The 18,886-nt window shown below is 39.1% G+C and overlaps 1 protein-coding gene across 1 annotated transcript in view; it reads right to left on the reverse strand.

Moving 5' to 3' along the window:
- Positions 1-4,344: 4,344 nt before the first annotated feature.
- Positions 4,345-18,886, reverse strand: part of PRTFDC1 (phosphoribosyl transferase domain containing 1) — a 93,214-nt gene continuing 78,672 nt past the window's right edge. The window contains exons 5-9 of the mRNA XM_063100895.1: positions 10,602-10,619; positions 9,177-9,259; positions 8,645-8,691; positions 5,681-5,757; positions 4,345-4,392 (exon numbers count right to left, since the gene is read on the reverse strand). Of these exons, the coding sequence (XP_062956965.1) occupies positions 4,345-4,392; positions 5,681-5,757; positions 8,645-8,691; positions 9,177-9,259; positions 10,602-10,619 (273 nt within the window). The remainder of the gene's footprint in view (positions 4,393-5,680; positions 5,758-8,644; positions 8,692-9,176; positions 9,260-10,601; positions 10,620-18,886) is intronic.

The raw sequence follows: 18,886 nt of genomic DNA on the forward strand, positions 1-18,886 counted from the left end.
GGTTGGTTAGACCATGGTTTTGACAACACCATTGTCCAGGGTTTGATCCCTGTTCAGGACACCCACCAAAAAAAAAAAAAGAAAGAAAGAAAAGAAAACCTATGCAAGCAGGTATGTTTTCAATTATGTATTATGACCACTGAAAAATCAACTCCTTTACCAATCTTAATAGGAAGTGTGCATGGCACAGAACTGTTCTGTGGCCAATTGTATTTTCTGAAGATGGCCACAGCAATATATATCCCATCTCACTCGATCTTCTTACAATATGATGCTGCTGTTCTTCTGCTGAGTGGTGCAGCTTATGTTTCCTCCCCTTGAACCCAGTCATATCTTGTAACTGCCCTAACACAATGTGGTAGAAGTGAGCCTGCCATGTAAGACACCTGCTTCTCTCCCTCCCAGCCACCATGTTGTGAGGAAGCCTGGACCACATGGAGAGGCCACGTGTGAGGGTTCCAACAGCCTCAGCTAAGGCTCCAGCTGCCAGCCAACATCAACCACTACACATGTGAATAAACGAGCCTTCAGATTAGAGCTATCTATAGAACGTTCTACGGTCATGGAAACCTTCTGTGTCTACACTGTCCAATATGGTAACTTACTACCATCTGGGGCTACTGACCAATTGAAATATAGCTACTGTGAATTTTTAATTTTGTTTAACTGTAGTCAATTTTTATGTTTATTTTTGGGTGGCAAGCCAGTACAGGGATCAAACCCTGGACCTTGGCCTTGTCAGCACTACACTCTTACCAACTCAACTTACTAGCCAGCCTCTCCCATGTTTTAAAAGCCCTCTAGCAATGGTTGTCTGTCTCTTCTCTTCATAGCCAGGCTCCTGGAGTGAGTGGTTTATACACACCTTCCTGACTCACAGCTTATTCACTGCTCAATGCCCACTGCACTCTGGATACCCATGAGGCCACAGTAATATTAGTCCAGGCTTATTTCTTCCACTAGGAATTTCCTAGGACTTCAGCACCCAACTCTGTTTTATGTTCTCCCTATTTATTTCTGGGGAAAACTTGCCCTGGTTGAGAAATTGCCAAAAAGCCTCACACCTTTTCTCAGCGGACTAGAAAATGACACCCTTTTTAGGAGAAGGCACCCCTTCCCAAGGGCTGATGCAATCATCAGCCAAGGTCCATGCTCTGGCCAGTGCAGTGAGGGCTCCCCTGGGCCCGCTGTCCCTCTGCAGGGCACCCCCAGCATGCACTGCACAACCTTGTGAGGTAGCTGGGGTGTTGGGGTGCTCTGCTCTTTCTCACATCTGCCCATCGACATTCCTCTCACGTGGTGCTCTGGTCTCCTCGTGGATGTCTGTGTCCCATGACGTCTCTTGTAAAGCGCCTTGTTGGGCATCCGTTTCCATCCCAGAGTGCTTCCCAAACTGCAGAGCCCCTGGGCTCTTTCCTGCTCTTCTCTGCACGGAAGCTTTGCCATGTTCCTCAATGAAGTGTAGAGAATGGCCTGCCAGCTCCACTGTGTGGCACAAAGCTTACCATGAAAACAGCTCTTCTGGCTGGTGGCTTTGACTTCTTCTTTGCACAGGGTTCAGAAGCAGTCATGGGGTATGACAGAAACAGTGCAGCCCCCTCCACATACACCCTCTTCCTGCCTCTGCACGAATGCCCTTTCTGTAATCCCCTCTTTCCTTCCTGAAGCTAGCCTGTTCACCAGTCCTCAAGTGTGATCTTGGGATCCAAAGGAACTTCATGATAACAAAGTAAGTAAAATCCCAAACTCCATGTTTGCCCAAATTAGCAAGACAACTGGGTGGAGTTGTGTGGTTTAGGGTTTCAATTTCCTAGATCAGACTACCTTTATTACAAAAGGCAGGAAATATTTCCATGATACCAGGTCTCTACAGGTGGCACGGGTTACTTTCTCTTTCCATTGGGAAAACACACATTTATCCCATAAGAGGCTGAGCCAATGCCTAACTGCTCTGAAAGGCTGTTTTCCCAGTTTCAGAAATCCTGAAATGTGGCAAACCATGTTATATTCAAGGATATCTGAAGATTAAACAAGGCACATCAGGATTTGACTATTTCCAGTTCATATCTGAGATTACGTGGTTCAACATGTATTTTATACCAGTCCATGTAAGAAAGGGCCAATTTATAATGAGGGGTCCTAATTTGTTTGGAAAATCTCAAAGTATGACAAATTATGTTCATTATAACTGAATCCAAATTTTCCAAAGAAACACACACAAACAGACACACCATTTCCCCCTACTAATCAGCTATGGAACACTAAATAATTAACAAATGGATTTGTTGCTCATCAGGTAATAAGAGTCTACATTTTTGTTTTAGGATGAACAAGAATAAACTCAGTGGTATTAAATAGACTAGTTTTGCAAAAGAAAAGGAAATACGATTTTTTCCCAAATGACATTCTTGGATATCACTGTCAAAATATTGTCTGATAGAAAAAAATGGCAGGAATGATTAAACTTCTTGTATATTTAGTGAATTTTTCTTTTTTCATCATTAATTATATAAATCCTCAAAATCTTGTGAAGTAGATCAATGTCCTTCCTAATTTGAATAAACATACAGTTCTCAGAAATAATACTGATGCTAACTAAAATTCAACATTTTGAAGAAAACATTTTAATATTATATACTTTATGGATAATTTTATATTGAAAATCAAATGTGGCTCATTCTAGGTCCTCTAATATAAATGTGTCATAGAGGAAAATTATGTTTAGAACATTAATTTTGATATTTCAAGAAATTGGCTAGTTACACGGAATTATAAATCTATAACTTGGATACCAATTCTTCTATGCAACAAAGCTTGTAGGGAATCCCTTTGCTAATTTCCCCCTTGGGGTATCTGGGTGTGGTTTGTTTTCTTCTCTGACTGGAACAAAGATATGCAGGAAAATCTTTTACAACTAAAATTCCTTATTCTTACAAACAAAATTATGCAGAGAGAAAAAAAGCAGCAGATCTGGCCTGGCTCAACCGTTTGCTTATATTAGTACATATATTGGATTTAATCCAAGTTAACAAAAATAAAGCCACAGGATAGGTATATGCAGTAGTATATTTAAGCTACTGGCTCACACACAATTTAATGGCTGAAAGTATATAAAAAATATGAAGGCGGAAGAAAAACAGTAAGCAGTTATGAAACATAATAAGTTTTCATATTCTTTATTAGTCTACATGAATCTAGAACCTGATAACGATACACCACATATGGTTCAGAAACACACAAAGGCAGCTTAGTCATTTATTTTGCATTTGCTCCTTTTAGAAAGTGAGAAAAAACAGCCCTATTGGCACTCAAGTTTATTTTCAATTAAAATCTCCAGAAATCAGAAAATGTCTTATAAAACGGTAAAAAGGAAAAAAAAAAATGTTGTTCAGAAAAAACTTTCTTAACTATGCTTGTTTCCTATGGCACCCTGCATTTTTTGATCAGTTTTATAAGGACACTTAAGAAATAATTCAACCTCTGTGTTCATGTTCAGAATACACGAGCATCTTGATGCAAATAAGAGGAAAAATGTATACTTGCTTAGTTTTGAGCAATTCTGCCATTTGCTCAAGTCCACGTGAATGAAAGCATACCGCTTAGAAAACTAGGCTTTGCTGCCATTGTATTTTTTCTAATTAAAATTCAGAGTATTAAACACAGTCGAGTAGATCCTTGCATACATGACATACCGTCATCGCATACCGGAAGCTCAACTCAAGAGAAGGGAGCAAAGGCTTATCTCATAGCATCATTAAGATTCATTGTACATTGCATTTCAGAAAAGCTTTGTCAAAGCAGATAATAATGGCATGTCAGAAACGTGCAAACAGAAATTTATATTAAGTTGCCCTTTCCATCCTTTTTTAGTATGAGAACCTAGTTGCATTCCTGGTATACCAGCTCAAGGCTTAATTGAAAAGGTTTCTAGGTTCTTAATAATGTAAAATATTACCAAAAAGAATATTTAAAAAAGTTAAGTGAAAAATATTTGAGTAACTAGGTAGGGGTATTCCTGGGAAAAGTAATCAAACATAATGACTGTATCAAAACAAAAGACAGTGCAGCCCAGGACAGTGAACGTAGCTAGAACTCATGAGTCACAAGGCAGAGCGTTTAATTGGGAACAAGTCAAATAAGAGTGTTGCTTTCTTTTCCTTAAGGACCTTTGGTACTCTTTATACTATAATCTCAGAAAAGAAATCTCTCTCATTGAAACACCTTTTTTTCCTTTTATATCCTGTTGCGTGAAGATGACTGCGGAGACAAACTTTACAAGCTGGTTCCTGACAGCATGCGTACGTATGATGCTATCCGGGAATGTGACGGTGAGGATTTTCTTCCTTACACTCGATATTTTTCTTTACCATGTTCATTGATCACACATATATGCTGAAATAATAAAGGATTTTAAATGCATCAGTTTCTTAACAAAATATGAGGCACAGAAAATGTGATGCAGTATTAATGGATGCCATCCTGTAATGGGTTATTGTTCATTGACATATACAAACTTTTTTGTTTTGGCGGCTGGCCAGTATGGGGATGTGAACCCTTAACCCTGGTGTTATCAGCACCACGCTCTCCCAATATAAGTGTGTATTTTGTGTGTGTGTGTGTGTGTGTGTGTGTGTGTGTGCAAAATCTAAAGAGACCCAATCAAATGCCTGAAAGTTCCTTGTTTTAGTTTTGAGTCTTATTCCAAATACAGCTCCCTAGATCCCTAAAAAGTGGAAATTCTGAGGGAGAAGTATGTTTAGCCCTGGTGGAAATGAAGTCTCCTACTGGTAAAATGACAACCGCTTGGGTGAATGGAGAAATAACAGTGGTGAATACAACATAGACTCTTATTCAACCCTTTTTGGGTAGCAAGAAATGTGTTAGAGATGTTTTGATTGCAAGCAACAGAAATGGAGTCAGACTACTGTAAGCAAAAAAGGGGGATTTATTGGTAGGATACTGGGATAGCTTGCAGAATCCAAGGAAGAGCTGAGCAATGACATAGCTAGAGGGCAGGAACACAGATAGCTCCAGAGACTTCACCCATGTGCTTGTGGATACTCTCTGGGCACTGCTACTATAGTGGCTTAAGTCTAAAACACCTTGGTCTCTGTGACTTTTGGTTTAAGTTTCTAATTTCCAGGAGTGAGACACTGACTGTTCCACTTTAGGTAAGATGTCTACTTTAGATAATTCAATGTTGGTCAGGATCACACAGCTAGGGTTCCACACTGGGGGTCCACATCTGTGTGCTGAAACCATTTCCTCAAAAGAAGGAATAGTTATGAGCTGTATGACACTGTAATTGGAATCTGCAAGATTTCAAGCATTGACACAAAACCGTTTATAGAATATTGGCTGTTGTTTTGGTTGGTTGGGCGTAGTCTATGACTATGGAGAAAAATCGGGGTCAAGTCATAGTTCTGCTTTTAGCTTCCTATTTCTTCAGCACAAAATAGAGACAATCATCATCTGCTCCCATCATCCTAACACCCACCTTGAAACATAGTGTGGGGAATTAACTAGAAGTATGGATGCAAAGTGCCCAGCATATTCCTGACACAGAAGGTACCCAGTAAACAGCAGTCATCATTACTACTGTTTCAATAATTTGTTAAATTGATAAGTCACTGTTAAGTTCTTACAAAAAGGGGGCTAGGGATTTGCATGCGACACTTACATTCAGATCTCTGAAGTATTCGTTGTAATCTAAGGCATATCCCACCACGAATAAGTTTGGAATCTCAAATCCAGTGTCTTAGCAGAGAGAGAGAGAGAGGAAAAACAAAAAGAAATAAAATTTAGATTATAAGTTTAAAGCCATCATATGCTGTAGTTGGCACTCAAACTGTGAAGATCTTTCATTTAGGCAAGAATAAGAGAAAAGTGGTAAGAAATGCCCAAAAGGAACCTGGACCAGAATGATTACTCAGGGAGACAAGGCAAACACATGTACAATGAGGAATGACTGCACTCCTCATATACAGAGTTGAGAATGGGCTCAGGAAGGCAGCGGATAACAAGTATGCATGAGCTAGTCATGTGGCCCTGTTGTTCCAAAGCAAGCAGTATGTAATGATATAATGCAAAGGAAACACTCAGAAAAACACAAAAAGCTGTTCAAATAGAGCACATTATAACACTGCAATACATGAATAGTTGTGCAGGCCACAGAAACCAGGAAGCAATTGCTCCCACTGAACTCCGTGTCCTCAGCTGGTTAAAGGGCTAGAAAGCAAAACCTGGGAGACAAGATGAAAGGAGATGGGATTGTTCAGCTGGAGCAAGAGAAGGCTAAGGGTTATTTTAATGCTGGTCTTTGAGTCCACAATGCAGAGGATATTAATTAGCTCTTCATCTCTACTGAGGACAGAATGAGAGGAAATGGGTTTAAATGCAGTACAGAATACTTAGGTTAAGCAAAAGAAGAACTTATTTAAAGCATGATTTTTATTGGAGAGGATCCTCAAGGAACAGACGATAGCTTTCCTTCTTCAGAGGTCTTGAAACAGAATAAATGTGCCTTGGTCCAGTGATTTTTAAACTGTTTTTTCAATGTTTTAGAATCTAATAAGTTATGAAATCATACTTTGTGCAGCTGGTGGACTTATAGCACGGGCAAAGTTATCTCCAGAGTGATTATTTACTAGCAGTTCGATCCCTACGACCAAAGAAGCTTTTATCACATAGAGAAACCAACTGGTTCCTGCTCACAGAAAGTGGTAGAGCTGAGGGACTTATTTTCTAGGGGGTTACATTATAGGGTCACTTGTTAGGGAGCCTGTTTGATTTCTCCAAACTGCAACATTTCTTGAGAAAAATAATCAAAGAAGGGAAACAGAGCAGAAGAAAAGATGTCAGAGGTTACATTGCACATATAAGAAAGAGTCAATTACAGGAAAGGAACAAAAAGAAGAAAGCCTCAGAAAACCAGAGAGAAAGAAGAAACAGAGATTCTGAGCTAGCTATAAAAATATGAGTAAATGCCAGGAAACCCTGGTTGTAACAATAACCACTTTACAGTGAGCAACGCAATCCCTACACTAGGCGTGGCAACTCAGACTGGGAAAATTAGAGCCCAAAGCTAGTTCAGAAGGCCAACCATTGAGATGTCACGGAATAAAAGGACGATGGATCAGCAGGACAGTCAGGAGTCAGAGTGACCTGTTGCTGACTGGTAAATGAGTGTGGCTTCTACACATTTTGCAGATGTTACTTGCAGATGTAGTGCAAGAGTCAGAGTAGTGACTGGCACCAGATTGTCTGGGTTTAATACTGGCCCTATGCTTACAGCTATGTGACCTTGGCAAGCTATTTAAACTCGCTGTGTTCAATCTCCTCATCTGTAAAATGGGTATAACAATTGTACCTACCTGTACAGAGCTGTTGTGAGGTTGAAATTAGTTAATTTCTATAAAGCTCTTAGAACGGCGCCTGGTATAACATAACCTCTTACCAGTGTTAGCCGCTATTCTTTTATTAACATTGTTGTTATAAGCAACACAAGAAATTTGTAATTGATTGGATATATTTGCAGTGAATGTTTTTCAACTTCACTTAAAATCTTATCTATATAGTATCTTATACTATTTCCTTAGAAAATTTGTTTAGTAACCTCATGCAACCCTAACTACGTCCGGATTATATTCCCAAAGCCAGTAACAACAGGAACATGCTACTGGGTCTGTCTGCCCAGAACTGACACGGTCTAGAGTTAGCATATCCAACACAGGAATGAGACTTGTTTTTAAAACCAAGAGTCACTGGCACGTTACCCATCCATACCGTACTTCTCTTTTTCTAGTGTTTGTTCAGCTTGCTGATGAGAACTGTAGCCAAATTATCCCAGGGCTTTAGAGCAAATGCAAGTTATACAAATCAAGCTGAAGTCTGCGTATGCAATTGAAACAAATCACTTCTAGTGTTAGAATAATAAATAATCAGGCTGCTTGTTTATCCTTTCTGGAGTTAGAACTTGTCCTACTATGGGGAGGAGTAAGGAACGTGCCCTAGATGAGGAAGGCCCCCCAGAACACATGTCTGAAGTCAAGCGTGAAGATGTTATCTAGAGATACCTGCTCTGCTAATTCTCTGTTATCGAGCTTTTGTTCAGAGGTGGTAGGGAGATGTCTCTGATTTCTCCCTCTGTGCGCTAAAATTGAGGCTTGCTAAAGGTCACCATTGTGCATTGTCTGGTAAGAGTTCCCGAAGATGGTATGAGAATCCCTCTCAACCTTTATAGAGCCTCTCGGTGTCTGATTGGTGGGAACAGTGGCCCAGGCAGGGATCCTGTGCATGTGAATCAGTCCAGCGGGGTCAAGCCTTCCTCTACTCCCTGAAATGGATTAGCTGAGTTCTTTGTAGTTCAGGTGCTGCATAAAACCCCAAAATAAAAATATGCAATGCACAGAACAGAGTTCCTGGGAAAGATCCAAATTAGAAAATTTAAGACCCTTATTTTAAAGGGTTTTATCCTCCCTAGCAAGGCAGGGGAGACCACGAGGAATTTGTGGGACTATCAGTCCTACATGGCTCCCCACTTCACACGGAATGCTGTTAAATAGGAAATCAAAGATTCTTAAGCACAACACAAACCACCACCACCAAAAACCAACCAAACAAAAACCAAATAAAAAACACTTACAGTCAGGTCTGAAGCCATCACTTCTGGGTGTTCTCTTGACCAATAAACTACCATTGAAAAAAAAGCTTTAGTGATCTCAATAAAATCTCGGTGAATTGCAAATAGAATTAAACATCATTAAAATCTGTATTTAAAATATGTGTTTTTTCCCCTCAAGCCTGTGGAGCTTCAGCTCAGCCTCCTTTTAACTGGTGCTCTTGCTAGCGTGGCACCACATCAAGGAAGGATTCTGGATAAAAGGAAGGGAGCAGACAATCGCAGCAGGGCTCATCTGGCTGCTCCCAAAAACATCTAATGGAGGCAGAGAAAGGAGGGCTGCAGAGACACAGCTAAGCATGTCCTCTTCCCTTCCCCTCTCAGGCTAGCTGTCCGTTGGGCTATTTTTTTCAGTGTGGCCAAAACATAACACCCCAGGGCAAAAGGTCACTGGTTTGCAATAGAGTCTCTTCTTTGTAAACAGCATCCTCTGTCAGCAACCCATTTGCTTGTTTGAAAAAAACAGAAATCACAATGATATGAATGTCCCACTCACCTGGCCACCTTGATCATGTTGGGCTTGTATTTCTCTATGCTACTGAGCAGTGCTTTCATGGTCCTCCCAGTTCCAACAACATCCTTCGCAAAGAGGACACACAAATTCAACAAAACACATTCGGGCAGCATAAGAGATTTTTCATCCAGGGAGACATTCCTTATTAATAATGTGCCATAATTAGAAATGCTATCTAATTGCAATCTAAGTAGGAGGTAGAGTTGGTTACATCTTTTTAGACAGGTGCTTCCTTCTGGAAACTGGGTTTGGGGGAATATGTCCGTGAAAATTTCCTCCTTGAATCCTTTAGCTGTGTTGAAGGGCTAAATTTGGCCTTTGGAGAGCATGTGGGCTCCTCAGTTGAGTACATTTGGATTCGTGCATGCACATTCAAAGACTAAATTTGGCCCTGGGGTTATGTAACACAATACAAGATGCATGAATTTTCATGGACCTGGGATGTACATCTGAATACACTGAATGGATAAACACCTCCCCCTTCTGCTCCCCTACTCAATAGGGGATTCTATGGCTGGGAAATGTGATGTGTCTGGACAGCAGCTGGTGACAGTCCCTGAATTCTGAGGGTCGGTGGCTGCAGTGAGCTCAGGCTCGTCCCCGCTGATGAGCTGCTGCACAATTAGAGTAGAGTGGGCAGCAGCAATTTATTGTCCTTGGGACAGAAATCAGCTGTCAGGAGCTAATTATCAAAACGACAGGTCTGAATTTAGCCAGGGTTGGGCAATTTGTTTGGCTAGAGGGTCTACTTCATGGGTTATGTTGGGCCAGGAGAACTGCAGATTCATATGGCACAATCAGGCAATTGTGGAACAAAAGCCTGAAAATAGCCCCCCTGAATCTTTGCCAGCTGATAGGACAGGTGTGTCCCTGAACAAAGCGTGGCCATTTGCTGTATTAGTCCACTGCTGCCGCAGGCCTTGCTCTTTCTCTCTTTCAACAGAAAAATAATTTTTTTGAAATCATAGCTTTCTCCTACATTGCCATTTTTTAACTGACTGTATTTATGATTTTGATACTGAAAGTATTTGAGAATTGCTCAGACTCACTAGGGGTCATTAGCTAGAACACTGAATTAAGGATAAAGAGAGTTCCAACCTTGGTTTTATGATCATGTAATTTTGGTTTTGTAGGCTAGTTTCCTCTAAAAATTCTGATTCACAAATAGATAAAAGAACAATTCAGACATATGTGAAACTAGATATAAAAAAAGGATAAGTATCTCACAACTACTATTGCAAAGCTTTTGTTCTAAATTATTTGAAGCCGATGATTCCAGTTGTCTCCTATTCAAGAAATTTGGAAACTCAATAAATCCTTGGCCAATTTGATAACAAGTTTTATGTTTTAAAACTCACCTTTAGATTCCTTCAACTTCCAAATATGGAAAAGGAAAAGGCAGCTTACCTCAACGATGAGGACATTCTGAAATGAACAAAACCCCTATTTTAGAATATGATGGCTCACAAAATAAACACACATTTTGCTTATAGTTAGAATTTCACAATTTGCTTTGTTGGTCCTTCCCCATCTATCTAATTCAAATGATTGAGGTAATCGAGGTATTCCAGATTCATTTTAACAATCCCTCTGGAATTACTTGGTGTTGCAATATTAGTATCTATATTCCAGTTAGGAGCAGGCTTATTTTAGCCTGTTACCTGTCTGAAGAGCTATCCATAAAGTCATTGCACCTCAGTAATTCTGGCAAGTGCTCCCATGTAGCATTCCTTCGGGATGCAAAGCTTACAAAGAGTTTACTGGGAAAACAAACCAACACAAACTGCATCACCAGTGGAGACAGTGCTCTGTAGCTGGATCATGTATTCAGCCACAACACCCCTATTTCTGCATAGCCCTCTGAATCCCTGGGGACTCAGTATTTACTCTTGGATTGAAAACCCTGAGGAAAGGGGTGTGCTACAGAATGAGCTATAATGTGCCTAGTTTACCTTTTTAGTGTGATGTTTAGGTCCCTGGCTACCTGCTCTCCGGGCATTCCTCTACTTCTCCCCTAAGAGCATTGACTATGTTTCATTTTAATTTCTCGTTTGATATGTCTTCCCCACTAGACTCTAAACTCCATGAGATGGGGATCACTTTGTCTTGCCTAGTAATGCATTCCCAGGCCCTAGCATAATGCGTACATAAAGATGCTCAATAATTATTTGCTAAATGAAGGAATAAAAACTGATTAAGCTTATCAATGAATTAGCATCAACCAATTAATTGGACTAGTAGTAACCTGTCAATGCTGTCCCATCAAATTAAAATATGACTGTGTTAATGCACCATTCTGATTAACTAAATAATGACAATATTCTCTCAATGTAATGGTGTTTTTCTTTCTTTAGATAACCTTTCATTTATCCCTGTGATTTATGTAATACTTTAAAAACCTGCCCATGGCTCACTTGGGAGAGTGTGGTGCTGATAACACCAAGTGAAGGGTTAAGATCCCCTGACTGGTCATCTTAAAAAAAAAAAAAAAAAATTGGATGAAATCTTACATATATCTAATGCAAAAGAGATTTAATTAATAAAAATGTTAACCAACCAGCCAACCAACTCTGTTAAATTTGCACCATACATCAAATGCATTCTTAGGTGGAAGTACCTTTCTGGAAGTGTTTCTTTGTCAGGAATGGTATTTTTATTAATTAAATCCACTAAAAATCTTAATTTCATCATTAAAATGTAAGATTATTTTGTCTATTTTTGAAGCAGGTCCTGCTTTGGTATCCTCTACTTTAAGAATCATCACAAAGGAGTCCCCTTGATCTCGTGAACATGATTTGATATGATCTTAACCATCAATCCATAGCAGTTAGTTAGGATGTGCATTTTTTAGCGTTTGTTTTTTGGTGGTATTTTTTTTTTTTCTTTGCATTTTTAGTTTGATTGAGGCTTACCAACTAGGATTATTTACCAACCAGAATACTTGGAGAATGTTGTGGTTAATTTAATTTCCTGATCACAATCTCTTTTTGTTTCAACTTCATAAAGAAAAACTTTTCTAAAAAGTGTTAGTCTGCATTCTTGCCTAATTAAATAGAGTGCACCAAACATAATTAAAAAAATTTTTTTGACAGTTCAGAACCTTCCAAAACAAGAGTCATCTTTGGAAAGACTAGCTTCAACTCTAAGATGTAGTGGTAGGTGAGAAGTAGGATGTATATTTGTACCGACCCTGAGATATATTGTCAAAATTACCCAAACACATTTTAAAATCGAGGTAATGCATATACATGTTCATATAGATGGAAAGGTTTTCAAAGAATAATCTCCTCCTCCTACTTCACCTCTCCTCATTCCCAGTTGTGCTCCCCAGAGAGTCACTTTTAACTCTTTTAAACTGTTTTTCTGATTGTTACTTCTGTATTTCTAAAAAATACATTTATTAATATGTTTCATATATCTATTTCTCTTTTTAAAAATATTGAAATCATTTACTGATTTTTAGGTTTCTTGTTTTAAATAAAGGGTTTTCAAGTACAAATGCATATTCATTTTTATTATATACTTACACTTATTAAAAAAGTTTGTATTTTCTATAATATATAAATACAAAAAAATTACAGAAAGTTTGTAAACAGAAAAGCCCAAAGATTTTCTAAATTTTTGACGTGGGTTTAATTGTCTAAAGTATTTTAAAATGTTTGTGTGCTTTAAAATAAAGTTATCATGACATTATTATGCATAGGCAAAATATTATCACATCTAACAAAAATGACAATTTCTTAATAAAGTCTACTACATGTTCAAATTTCTCTAGTTGTCCTTAAAATGGCCTTGGTAGCTGGTTTGTCCAATCTAAGACAATGTATTAGATTTCTCTTTTTATTTAGAACAGTCTCTATTTCTGCACTTTTATTTCTCAATTTAACAATTTTATTTTATTTACTTATTTATTTATTTTCAGTTGGCTGATATGGGGGATCTGAACCCATGACCTTGGGGTTATAAGGCTGCACTCTAACCAACTGAGCTAACCGACCAGCCCTCAATTTAATAATTTTAGACATCATCTATTTATTGTTATTTAATAGATGAGAATCCAGTTCTTCTACACTACTTCACTGTCCCCGTTTTCCATGCAGTTGCTTTGTTATGACTGTATCTTGTACTACTTACATTTTTTTCTACTGAAGAGTCAAGTAGTACACTAGGATTATATTTCCTTTTAGAGCTTGTTTATTCTTTTTTTGGATTCTTAATTGTTTTTCTTTTCTGCCTTTTTTTTTGGGTGACTGGCCGGTACAGGGATCCAAACCCTTGACCTTGGTGTTATCAGTACCTAACTGTTTTTTCTATCTTCTTGCAGTACCGTATACTGCAATAATCCTCCTGGGTTTTTTTTTTTGTTTATTTTTAATAAGCTCCTCTTTCCTGGATTATTATAAAAAACATATCAGTTAGATATAGTTTAACTATATTTCTCAGGAGATTTTGGAGGATTAAGGAGGCTAAATGGGTTGACAACATCTGTAGCAACATAAAGAACTTACTGAGTTACGTATAATATCAAAAAAAGTAAAATTATTTAGTGGGCTCATAAACGATAGGCAGGGGAACATGATATAGAAAAACTGTTGGCTACTGAAAGGAAACTATGTAGACATCTGGAGTCCTTCAGTGAGTTATACAGAGCAGTCATTACATACATATTTATTTTCCTTTATAGAATATCACACTATGTTTTAAAATTCTTTCATTAGTAATATATGCCATTGTGTGGATTTTCAGTGGCCTGCCTGTTGTGTGAAATACTCACCTCCAACAAAAGCAATGTTTTTAGCACTTTTGGAAGCTTAACTTTGCCATGCAAAACAGGAAGTAGCCCAAGAGTAAGGAGGAAATAACTGTCCCAACTTTGGAAGCATTGTCACTAATGTCTAAGGGAATTAATCTTATGTTTTAATGTACCAAGATTAGCTCCAAGAGCTAAGAAACCAATACTAACCCATCTATATGATCAGCACATAACATGGATATTGGCATGTAGTAGGTGATCAAGAAATGCCTGTGGAATGAATCTAACAATTTTGACCTCATTTCTTTCACTTTCTCTAGTTCATTACACTTTTGATACATCCCCTCCATTTTTCCTCAACAATTGGCAATTCCTCCTTAACCGAGCTTTTAATTTTGCACTAAGCAATCTTCTAAATTTCCCAGTTTTTGAGTGGGCAACCTTGGAAATTTTTTCAGAACACACTGTGCCTCCTAAACACTTCCAATCTGATAACTCTGATCACTGAATCTGAGATGTTTGCCAGTTACTGTCTTAGTCATCTCCTCACACCTAGCTCATTTCCTCCCAGAAAGCCAGTAAAATCTGCAGCCTAGGGGCTGCGGGCAAAAATTCCATGGGGAATCTCTAGAGTGTGTTCTTTCTTTGCTAGTGCATGATTCTGATCAAGGCTAATCCCATTGAGTTTCCTAACAGAAAGGAAAGCAAAAAAGACGAAAAGAAAGAAGGAAAGAACTATATAAATCTAAATGACTTTAAAAAATAAGTTATTCCTACTTTTAGTCTTTTAAAACACAAAACGTTGAGCACACCATGCTGTCTAATCGGCAGCACACTGTCTGCACTGCACTATCGCTGGCCCTCTGAGTAGTGTGGCCACAGCCGTAGCTTTGTGGTTGTGGTCACTCCTATCAGGGGGCTGGCAGTGGTGACGGTGAGCTGCACCGTTGATGCCGAGCATGAGTAGGAGTGTGAATATAAACCCCACGGAGAAAGGAATGTAGTTCAGCATTTCATTTTCTGTGATAATTCACAAAATTGCCACAATCACCAGTCAGTGGGCATTTCCATTAATGTTCTCAGTCTAGTCAGATGCAATAAAGAGGAACAATTTAAACAGTTAAAGCAGCCAAGGGGGAAGTTTGGGCAGGTTCCGATGCTTCATTCTGGCATTTGATTAGAAACTTATTTGGTGGCGGGGCGGTGGCGGGGGATGGAGGCACGTCTCTTGAAATCTCCCACTGAACCTGCACATCTGTGTTTTCACACGGCCAGCTTTGGGCCTCTTTTCATGCGTTTGGTTTTATTTCACCCTTTCAGAGATTTCTCTTGAACATGAATAAAATCTTTTTGCTTTCATGGATACACACATTTTATGATGTGCCAGGATTAAGTCAACTTTGAGAAAAAACCAGCCAGAGAGCACGTTGTGCAGATAGCTTAAACACACCAAGTAAAATGCTTTTAACATTGTGAGCCGAAGAGGCCATTTAACTTAATCATTGAGGGCTCCCTTTACTCAACAGCAATGACCTATTAAAAACCGGGACTCAGCCAGCCTCCCTTGTAAGCTTCCTTCCCTTTGGTGAAAGAAAGAAAGAGAAGAAAAAAAAAAAGAAAAGGGAAAAAAGAGAAAGGTGCATGGGACTATCTAGAGTCTCCTTTTCCTAAATATTTTAACTCCCACGTCTCTGGAGGGCTCCAGAAATTACATAGTGTAACATAGGTCTTATAATACCTCTCACCCACAGCATGGCAAAATGACACAGGTGAGTTATTTTCTCATGTTTTCTAAAGTTCTTTTATGAATAAATTTAATTTTAAAAAATCCTTCCTAGCTCTCTCTCCTTCATTTAACTCTGTTGCTATCCTTTCACCCCTACTGCACTCCCGTAGTTCAAGTGTTCAGCCTGGCTCCCCCTACACCAGCTCCCCCTACACCAGCTCCCCCAACACCACCTCCTGGCAGCTTCCTCACCCTTCTTTCAGTAATTTCTCCTCCTGGCAGGTTCATTTTCCTAAAACACAGCTCCATGAAGTCATCTCTGCTCAAACACTTTCGTGGCTCCTGTTTACTTTTCTGAGCAAGTTCAACTCTTTATTGAATCATTCAGTGTATGCTACAAACCATACCTGATCTCCATTTTCAGGTTTTTTTTTTTTCCCTCGGTTTTTGACTAATTTTCTTTAGTCACGTTGTTCCATTCTTGTCCTCTTATCTCCTCCTCTTCCCCTTCCTCTCCCACTCTATTCTGCTCTTCCTCTCTCTTTTGTATTATTCCCAGACCTTCTGGTCCTAAGTGAAAGCTCACCTTCTCTCTCTAAGACTATTACAGTCCCAAGGAATCCTTCCTTCTTTGGATTTCTCTAAGGCCAAAGAAGACTCTTGGGTGGAAAGACTCGAGCAGCTCTTCTCTGAGAGCGGAGCATTAAGTAAGAAAAGATGTGTACAAGTTCCTGGAAGAGTTATAACTTAATGATAAATGTAACTTAAATATTTGTTTGTTGACTGACTGACAAATTGTATGGTGACTCTATTAGAAGAGAGAAATTAGATGACGACCTGCAACAACCTTCCATGCAATGCAGGCATTTATCAGTTTCAGACTTTCTTCTACAATTTGTAAAGCAAGTACCCACTAATTGTTGGGTGACTTTTCCATTCCAATTTTTTTTCCAGCTAGTGTATATTCTGCATGATGGAATGATTCTGGATGGCCTCTGAAATTTATTTTTAAAGTTCTCTCCAATTATTAATAGATAGCCTTTGTTGGAAAGGCTGAAGAATGCATGAAAAGGCCAGGCCACATGGATGCCTTTATCTGCTTGAGAAAAAGGAAATTCCAGGACTGATCATTTAGCTCAGTTGGTTAGAGTGCAGACTTATAACACCAAGATCACAGGTTCAGATCCTTGTACCAGCCAGCCACCAAAAAATAAAATACCAAAAGTGAGTCGAATTTGTTTTCACTCCTCTACCCTTAGCTGTGCAGCATTCACTTCCTCAGGGCACTGGGAGTAGGATTGCGAGGTTAAAACAGAACACCCAGTTAAATTTGAATTTCAGGTAAACAAGTAACTTTTTAGGACAAGGATGTCCCAAATATTGTGTGGGATATTTTTACATGAAATATGCACAGGATATACTTATACTAAAAACATATTCATTGTTTGCTTGAAATTTTTGTTGTTGTTGTTGAAATTTTTTATTTTCGTACCTGGCTGGTAAGGGGGTTTGAACCCTTGACTTTGGTGTCTGTCAGCACCATGTTCTAACCAAGTGAGCTAATCAATCAGCCCCTTGAAATTCAAATTTAACTGAGTATCTTATTTAGTTTTGTTTTGTTTTTGCTGAGCCTGACTACACTAACTGAGAAGCCAATGAAAGGTTTTCAAATGGTAAGTGATGTGATCCAATTTGTATTTTAAGATCACTTTGGCTGATTCATGGAGAATGATTTGGAAGGCAGCAACAGGAAAGTGAAGACAGAAGTTTAGGGAGACTAGTTAGGCTGTCATAGCAGCCCAGAGCCCCACTTTAGACCAGCGCTTCTCAAACCTTAATGTGCATGTGAATCACCTGGGGATCCTGTTAAATGAAGACATTGATTCAGTAGATCTAGACTGGGCTCTGAGATTCTGCTTTTCTAATAAGCTACATGGTTCCTAGACCAAAGGTTGGCAAACTACGGCCCAGGAGCCAAATTTGGCCTGCTGCCTGTTTTTGTAAATAGAGTTTTATTGGAACACAGCCATATCCACTTGTTTCCATATTATCTATGGCTGGTTTCATGCTATCATGGCAGAGTTGAGTAACTGCAGTAGAGACTGTGTGGCTCGCAAAGTCTGAAATATTTACTAGCCAGCCTTTAGAGCAAAAGTTTGCTGACCTCTGACCTAGACCACACTTTGTGTAGTAAGATTAAAGACTTGGTGATAACCAGGAAGATGGAGAAAAGTGGACAGATTGAAGATATATTTTAAAAGCAAATGGTGTGGCCTGCACTGGTTCATCTAGCATTCCCTTCTTTTTTTTTTAAAAGATGACCGGTAAGGGGATCTTAACCCTTGACTTGGTGTTGTCAGCACCACGCTCTCCCAAGTGAGCTAACCGGTCACCCCTATATAGGGATCCAAAACCTTGGCCTTGGTGTTATCAGCACCACACTCTCCTGAGTGAGCCACGGGCCGGCCCTTAGCATTCCCTTCTGATGGGAGCCCAGGCACCCTGAATTGCAGAGTCTTTACACTTAAGTTGGTGTGACAGTGAAGAACCTGGCCAATTGGTGTTGACTTGCCTTAGAAATATTTACCCAGTGCATTCTAAGCCCAAGGGGTTCTACTTGGCACACGTTTAAATTTATATGGAAATGCATCTATGTACACACAGAGAGTGTAAAATACCACCACACAGCACCCGGTAACCTAGAAGAAATTATTTGTCAGGCTAGCAAACAGTTAAAGCAGACTCCTGCTTGTGCTTACTGCTGTCTGGTTTTCTGCCTCTCCTACCTGGACTTCCATGATCTCTATTTTTTCATGGGGAGTTTTGTAGTAGTTTAAAGGAGGAAATACTGAGTCACAGAGCTATTGCCCCTTCTGCTTACCCCATCCCTACTCTTTCCTCAAGCACCTCTCTAGCTCTTAAAGAAAGAATATCCAGTGCTCACCTAAGAGGGAAATCACTTTAACATGAAATAGAAGATGATTTTATTAGGAAGGAGAGAAGGACCACAATTCTATGTGCAACTTTTTCCTTGGCATTCATTTGGGAATCTTAAAGTTGTCACTTTGACAGACCCTATTGCAAAAGCAATAAGATATTTCTCTTGTGTAATAAACCTAGAAGGCAATATCACACAACAAAGTGCTAAAATAACTTCTTATTTAAAAATCACTCCTGGGTTGTTAAAAAGTTATGAATTTCTGGAAATTGCTT

The sequence above is a fragment of the Cynocephalus volans genome, chromosome 6, assembly GCF_027409185.1.
Source record: "Cynocephalus volans isolate mCynVol1 chromosome 6, mCynVol1.pri, whole genome shotgun sequence".
NCBI lineage: Eukaryota > Metazoa > Chordata > Mammalia > Dermoptera > Cynocephalidae > Cynocephalus > Cynocephalus volans.